The sequence below is a fragment of the Eurypyga helias genome, unplaced genomic scaffold (assembly GCF_000690775.1).
Source record: "Eurypyga helias isolate BGI_N326 unplaced genomic scaffold, ASM69077v1 scaffold18860, whole genome shotgun sequence".
NCBI classification, from domain to species: domain Eukaryota; kingdom Metazoa; phylum Chordata; class Aves; order Eurypygiformes; family Eurypygidae; genus Eurypyga; species Eurypyga helias.
In genome coordinates, this window is record NW_010226586.1 from 17,584 (window position 1) to 25,946 (window position 8,363).

Consider the following 8,363-nt stretch of genomic DNA (forward strand, 5'->3'; position numbering starts at 1 on the left):
CCAGTAGTTCTTCCAAAAACATATCAACTAGGATCCTGAACCAGTTTAACCTTATATCAGGAAATTTGTTCAATTTGTATACTTTTTCAAGTAGTTGCTAGTCATTAACATTTTTATTTATAAAGTCTGTGAAGTTGCAAAATAGAAATACACTCAATCCAAACAGAAATTACTTATAATAATACTGTTGCAGGAATTAAAGAAACTATAATTTTTGTAGAAGTCAGGAAGCCAAGATATATTTGAAAGGTACATTGAGCTCAGGACACTTGGGTTTACTGAAATACTTTTTACTGTACTCTCCAGAACAATAAAATCAACATAAAAGTGGACAGAACAAATCTTCTATAGGAACAGAAAACAAACCAGTGCTTCTGCTTTTCACTTAAACTCTGCCTTTAAACATCTCAAACTCTCTCTTTTTAAAGCATTAGGGTTTTTTGTGCTTTTAGCATGGGTAATTTACATCTCTAAATTTTAAAGACATCTCCTGGATATACTCCAACTAGTAAATATTAGTGGTACCATAGATGTTAATTTACATCAGATGTCTCTTTAGAACACTTCCCTTCCATTTAACTAAGGCATTTCAGCAATTTTCTCTTCTTGAAGTCTTAACTAAGTAAGATAATTTTGTTAATCTTTATCCTGTTACTTTTGCTCTGTTTAGTTTTACACTATACAGCATAATTCTTCTGACATACTCAGGTAGCTTCTATGATGGAGTAATGTGTCAAGGACACCAACTCCAGGTATGCAGGGTGCTTTCGCTGCCGAGGACTGCTTGAATTCCACAGAAATGTGGACAGGGTATTTTCAACTGAAGATAGCAACTTAGCAAATAGCAATGCAGTGTTGTCATCTTGAGGTAAAAGGTAGCAATCTGTTATTGTGATCAGAGTTATTTAAAGGCTGCATTCAAAATAGCTTTGCAGTCACAAATGTGTAAATATTTAATTTTTTTTTTCCTAAGCAAACGTGAACCAGTTCCGTGAGTGAAAACAGAACATGTCTGAACTGAATGTACTTCTGTATAAAAGTGATGGTTTCTTTCACAGGAAAAACATATCAAAAGTAATGTATCCGATGGAACTTCAGCCTTGACAGATGTAGATAAATAGAAGTTGAAATGTAGTGTTAGCATTTGTCACAGGAAACATAATGAAGAATTTAGGCCACGACATATTATAAATTTAGCACAATTTTAAATACAATACCCAAACCTGAGAAATTGTTCCAACCAAATATAACATTCCTTTCAGTAGAGTCTTCCCTAGTTTGCAACTCTGACTAACTTCAGCTATTGAAGTCCAGCTATGAATGGTGAGAAGAAGGAATTAGGGCCAAGTGTGCACTCACATTCTCACTCTGGTAGAGGTACCAGAAGACTGCACGCTACACTCTGGACCCAGCATCTGACCTTTTAATTGAGATGTAGTCTTGTAGATAATCAAAATGCATAGGGCCTATCTGTTCCTCCTTCGATAAAAAAGTGCAGTGAAGTCTTTGTGGCTTTCTTGTCCGTTTTCCTGTTTCTCTTTCCTGCTCACCACTCCTTGTATTCCACCTTCATCAGTCCATGTTGGTTTTCCTAAGTTTAGCAAAGATTTTGCATAAGCAAAGCAAACAGTATTTGATCCCAAATGTCAAATTAAATTAGATTAACTGCTCTCAGATGAGTCACCTTCTACTTCCAGTAAAACTCTACATCCAAACCTTGGATGTCTACTGCCCAACAACTAAATTATCTCAGTACAGCTTAGCTGCTGCTCATGTGATGGAGGAAAGAAAACGGACAGCTTCATTCTTTTTTGGAAAGACTCAGGTGAACTGCCTGTTACATTCCCAACCTGCACAAGCTGTTTCCTCCTTCCATGGTGTTACTCTTCCATGGAACCAAAGAACACTCGGTTCTCTGCACCCAGCAGAGAAGACAAACGCTGCTCTACCTACAGACTGCAAAAGGAAGGAGAGAGAGAACCTTTGTGACTTCCCTGCTTCTCCCTCACCCCCACTTTGTGCTCTGGCCAGATGCAAAGTGACATGTGTGGACTTAAAGATTACAAGACAGAAAGTGGATGGTCCCTTTTTTTCTCCTCCTGTATACGGAACTCCCATTGGCTTTCCTGGGTGCTCCCTCTATAGACTGAGTAACAGGTCAGAGGAGTCAGAAAGGCTTTTTACCGTGACTTCCCTGCTTCTCCCTCACCCCCACTTTGTGCTCTGGCCAGATGCAAAGTGACATGTGTGGACTTAAAGATTACAAGACAGAAAGTGGATGGTCCCTTTTTTTCTCCTCCTGTATACGGAACTCCCATTGGCTTTCCTGGGTGCTCCCTCTATAGACTGAGTAACAGGTCAGAGGAGTCAGAAAGGCTTTTTACCTGCCAACCCCAGAGTTCAGGATGTGTTGTTTCTCCTGCAGCAGTTGATGACACCCTAACACCTTAGCAGCACTGGAGCTGCATTCCTACGCTGTAACAGGGGAAGCAGGACCAAGGGCCTGAACTAAGGTCTTGGCAGGTAAGTGAAGGAGCAACCAGTATCAAACAGCTTCGTTTGCAAGTGTACGTCTTTGTAATGTTTAAGTCTTAATATGTGCTCTGCTTTACCTGGGAGCTTAAACTTCCAGTTTTCAGAAGAGTATTTGAGATCATCTATTAACTCTGCCAAACTTTTGAAAAAAATTGAAGAAACTCATCAGTGGAGAGGGACTAGAGAGAAAGATTATTTGTGCTAAAAATGTTTCAGAGCTGGGATTTCTTCTTAGAGCTGAGCAGAAGTTACTCAGCCTAGTGGTGGGAGGGAGAAGCTTTATATTACCAACATATTTTTCTATCTTGCCACTTAGGATGACTGAGAGCATCATTGTATGGTGAACACTCAATATTCAAAATGTGAGCTCTCTTGGGATTGGGAGAGGGGATTTTTTGCTTGGTTGCTTGTTTTCTCTCAACTGGACACATAGGAAACACCTGACAAAGGGAAATCTCCATCTACTTACTATGTTCCACTTCTTAAGCTTAATTAATGGAACCAGGTTCCCTATACGAATACTTAGGTCATTCAAAATGTGCCTTATTTCAGTAGTTATCAGGAATTGTGTTTTTGCTGGCAATATCGTGTTCCAGAATGTTCATAGACAGCACACACACAGAAAGTCACTACCACTAAAGCAAATCCGATTAAAAGGATATTTACAGAAAAATAAGTAATGCCAGTTACTTTAAAAAAAAAAACAACCAACAACAAACAAACCACCACCTAAAACCATCCTTCCATAAAGGAGGTCTTTCTTTTCCTTACTTGTGGTAATATGAGGGTAATGGATGCCTTTCTGTTGAGAGGCCATTAAGTTCTGCTTTTTGGAATGAAAAAGATGTTAGGTCAGAGGAGGAAATCATAAGGAGCTGCCACGTGCTAAGTTCTGTATCTGAGACACCTACTGCCACCGTATCCTGGAGAGAAAAAAGGGAATGTTCATAAAGACTGAACAACCATCCAGAACTGATGGGGCACCAAAACATCAATGTCCAATTCAGATGTTCTTATCCCTCTTACCCTTATTGTTACTAATATTCTCAATTTACTAAGTGAAATCACTCCAAAAGTGATCTCTAAGTTTGTATCCATCTTTCAGTGGATAAACTGTGAGCTTGTAAAAAATTAGACATGCTAATGGAAATTGTTCATTAATATTAATCAGAATTAAGGGGAAAAGTCAGTATCAAAAATTTATCTCCAAAATCTTAGGGACAAGAGTGAAAAATTACATTTTAGATAGGTTTATACCTTTTGAAAGTTTTCATTACTATAGTCATTGTTTTAAATTAACTTTCTCTAGACAAAATAAAGTGTTGTACTACATTGCAGCCTCACTGTTAGGAATGAAGATAGAGGGGACAATGCAGGAAGGCCAACACATACGACCAAAATGGAGAGTATCCAAGTCATAGAAGAATGGTAAGTTGATCAAACTGTTGTCTAGTAAATGTTTTCAATTTACCTATAACTAGTATCAAGAACTGCCTTCTGGAATATCCTTTTAATTACTTTTCCTCAAAAAAAATCTATATAAAAGGAAGCAAAATCTGGCCTGACAATAAAATACCAGCAGAGACATTAATAAATCAGGCTTATTTACGGTTTCTTATTTGTGAGGAAGAACTGCGGGGAGAAATAGGAAGTGCATGGATGGTTCCATAGACCTGTGGGTCGCTAAATGGAGCCTCTATTATCTGTGGGATCATTTTCTTCTGTTTATCCAGACAAGAAGGAAACCTAACAGGCACAGTTAGTACAGGTTAGTACTTCACAGTCAGATTTTTAACATGGCTACCTCCCATAAAACAGCTTGGACTGTCGTTCCACAGGAATTAACTGAGGAAACATACATTGAAAACCAGACTGACACGTACTGAAAGTCTGAGCTTCTATTTCTGTCTAAAGCTTGGGCTCATGTTTAGTGTGTTGGCAAAAATGCTAACATATCAGTGGCCTTGAGTTCTCTAATCCCATAAAAAGTAAATTAAAACTTAATGATTGATGGTAAAAGCAACCCGAACAACTCATTGTCCTCATTGCCACTCTGGTCATTTATGAGAAGCTGATGTCAGAAATTTTCACAAAATGCTGTCGTGAAGAGAGCTTCCCAACAGACAGCGAGGGAGCACAGGTTGCTTGTCAGCTCCATCCACCTCAGCACGTTCTTTTCTTTCTCCTCAGAGAGAAGGCTTCACCTTCAAACACCTCTGTTTATACTTTTTGATTCAGAATACAATTATTTTGCTGTATAGTTTAAATGTTAAACACTTTTTCATTGATTAGATCTTTTGGACAGCCTAAAATCTATCACAAATAGCTTCCCATCATCCAGCCTGCCTTGCATGCAGAGTAGGAGTTGACAAATGCACTTGAAGAGAAATCATATAGACAAATGTCACTTTCTGTGCAACATGATTACACAGAAGCTATTAGCAACAGCTAATAAAGCTCTTGTGTTGGATCCTGTCAGGAAAGGGAGAGTGAGTGATCAGAATTAAGTCTGAAATATTTAATTGTTGTTAAGTAACTTGGAGTATTACTTTCTCAAGCTATTCATTGGTACATTAATGGATTAGTGACACAAGTTAGTCTTCTGATCACTTATCCAATGTGCCCACTGTTACACACCACAAATAGTTTCATTCAGAAAATGGGAATAAGGACTTTTTCCCATTTCTTCTCTCTCCAATTCTGCCAGCAACATCCACCACATCTCATGCCAATAGATCATCATTCAGGTCAATAGCACCAAACAGAGGGAAGCTTAGCAACCCTTAGGTACAAGCACAGAGAAATATGCTAATTTAAAAGCTCTCTGAATTACTATTTTGTTGGGCCTCATTAGTATGCTCTTGGCTGCCAAGAGCCTTTTGTTTTCCTTGTCCTTCCTGAACCAAATTGTGTGGCAGCCAGTGATTGGCCAAACACCATCAGAAGCAAGCAGGGCCATCAGGTGTCATCTAAACTCCTCACGAAAGAGAGCCTATTGCCAGCTCCCTGAAATCACATCTTCTTTAATTGCGGAGGCAGGAATTCAATGCTATTGTGGGATTTTAGTTTTTAGTCTGATGGCTAACAACACTGGTAGAAAACTTGTAGAAAGCCAAGTGCATGTCTTGTAAGATTAAACACGTTTAGTGGGCTATTGAGATAATGAATGAACAAGTGAAGAGTGAACAAAATTCCCCTGTCACTGCTGAAGCGTTGTTGCTTCCAGTTTTCACGCTGGACTGAAGTGCAGTTGAAAGGAGAATTTTTGGATGAACGTATGAAAACACTGCTACAAAAATAGAAGCATATTTGTAATGATACTTTGCTTTTGCAGCCAAAACCCTACTGCAGATGAAATTTTGTCTTGGGCTCAGAATTTTGACAAGATGATGAAAACACCAGCTGGGAGGAACCTTTTCAGAGAGTTTCTTCGAACAGAGTATAGTGAGGAGAACCTGCTTTTCTGGCTTGCATGTGAAGATCTAAAGAAGGAACAGAACAAGAAAGTTATTGAAGAAAAAGCAAGACTTATTTATGAAGATTACATTTCTATACTATCACCAAAAGAGGTAAAGCTGTAAATGTTACATCGGCATTTTCCGTTATTCCAGGGCAGAAATGTTATACCCTGGATTGCCACATGGGGGTCTGAAAGTGCCTGATCTGTCAGGTGAAAGTCAGTATGGATGCTAAGTCAGGAAAGGAAAGCACAGAAAAAGTGGAGACACAGATGCTGGGCCACTTAACATCACTGGCCACAACACCTCAAAGCTGTCTATAAGACCCAAGAAACCCCAATAAGAGAAGGCTGAGAAATAGACATGCTTCTTTAGTAATGCTACATGCCTGCCAGAGAGGAAGGCATGTAATACAAATGGATTTCTGGAAAAAAGGCACCAAAATGAAGCAATTTGAATCAAAATCGTTATAAATTTATCTGCTGCAACAGCTGTCTGGGAAAAAAACTAATTTTGCACTAGTTATTCCTGTGTCAGAGTTCAGGCATAGAGACCATGTATTTTCCTAATAAAGGTATGATAATATCTGGGAAATGTATAATTTCTTCAACCCTTACACTGCAATAGGGAAATTCTGAAATTATCGTCACCTGGAATAAAAAAAAAAGTATCCCCTAACAAGCCATGTTTTGGAATAAGGAGACATATAAATATACAAGCACTATAGAAGAGGGTTTCTTAGACCATGTCACGTACCTTTAGCTCCTTTGCCTTGTCTCTGTGCATTGCAACTGACTTTCTACTCAATGGTGTTATAAGCTCAGTTGTGCTCACTGTGGACCTTGCTTCCTACATTTTACTTCTGCACTACATTCAGTAATAATGAATGAAGCCAACAAGCAATTTATAGCTCCATTATCTTCTCTTGTGCCATAGTGTATGCTTTTGCTTTGGAGTGAGATTATTGCCAGTACAGCAAGCTAACAATGAGTTTTTCATATAATATCTCTAGCACATATATATGTGCGGAAGGCTCAGTTTTGTTTTTAAGCAAAGATCAACCAGCAGTTAAAATTCAAACACTAAGCGTTGTTTGACTTAGGGTTTAACAAACCTACCCACAAACTTGATGTTCTGGACATGTGCAGGTGTCATCACTCCAGTTTCTCCAGCCCCTACTGCAAATCTTATGAGGCAAACAAGAACTGTTCGCAGCGCTTTAGATCAGCATGGGAATTGAAAAGTTCTTGTTCATCCAGGCATCCCATTCCAGATGTTATCTTTAGGCGTAAGAGCTGAAATATTTAGCATCACTTGTTCCGTGATGAAGGCATTGAGGCAGAAGGTCATAGTGTTTTAAACCTTGTATTCTTCTGTTTAGCGAGAAAATACCTTTAGGAATTCTAACTATTTTTGCCATCTGGCTGTAGTGAGTCACTGAAAAACTCCAATGTAAATTAATAGTTCCATAATTAAATATTTACCATTCTCTAAGTGCAATTAAATTTTACTATATTCAGTGGCACAAAACCCCACCATCCTGCCAAATTTGAGCTTTTTACCCCAGCTGCTACAGTTGATAACAAAGAACCAATTAGCTAGCTGCACAGTTTCTGCTAAGATACATGCATGTGCATATGTGTCGGGGAGAATTGCTTGAATCTGAGTGTGTCCTTTCTGTGCTACAGAAACGCCATGGCCCAGGATTGAAATCAATTCAGCTAAATTCCAAAGACTCATGGCTGCAACACTGCTTCTCAAAGCTAGAGATAACACTACACCCCTGCACGCTGGTGTGTCTAAAAGCAGGTAGTCACTGGCCGAGCAGCCCCACTGGTCTGTTCAGTCCTGCTGTGCACACCGGTCTGCTTGCACAGCGACAGTCATTGGACAATGAATTCAATCAGAAAAATGCCTGGGTTGAAAAACAGCCCAGAAAAGAAATGCTGCTTTCGGATGGATGGATGGATTCCGTAACTCAGCTACCTGTGGGGCTGCCCAGAGAGCCATGCCAGCCCCCAGGAGGGGAAGCGCCAGGGTAGGGAGGTGAGGAGGCTGTCCATGGCTGCTGAGGCAGCACTGCACACCCCAGGGTGCTGGGTGCAGGTGTAGCAATGAGCACTTAGATGGAGAGTGTGCATCAAGCAGGTATCATGGACGTTCTGTGGAGATAGCACCCTTGAGTCATAGGTACAGTTAGCTCGCATGAATAGGCCACGGTTAACTCGCAGTTAGGCTGCACCATAGTTGTGCCTTGTGGCCAATAACCAAGTCACAGCAAATATTCATAGAATCATTGGATGGTTTGGGTTGGAAGGGACCTTAAAGACAATCTAGTTCCAATCCCCTGCCACGGGCCGGGGCAACTTC

At 39.8% G+C, this 8,363-nt stretch overlaps 1 protein-coding gene across 2 annotated transcripts in view; it reads left to right on the forward strand.

Moving 5' to 3' along the window:
• Positions 1-2,425: 2,425 nt before the first annotated feature.
• The window catches only part of RGS17 (regulator of G-protein signaling 17), an 8,353-nt gene continuing 2,415 nt past the window's right edge, over positions 2,426-8,363 (forward strand). The window contains exons 1-3 of one of the 2 annotated variants that reach the window (XM_010153672.1): positions 2,426-2,523; positions 3,886-3,963; positions 5,870-6,104. In XM_010153672.1, coding sequence (XP_010151974.1) covers positions 3,935-3,963; positions 5,870-6,104 — 264 coding nt within the window. In that variant the 5' untranslated portion in view covers positions 2,426-2,523; positions 3,886-3,934. Of the gene's footprint in view, positions 2,524-3,879; positions 3,964-5,869; positions 6,105-8,363 lie in introns of those variants that run through there. The other variant, XM_010153666.1, reaches the window with a different exon arrangement.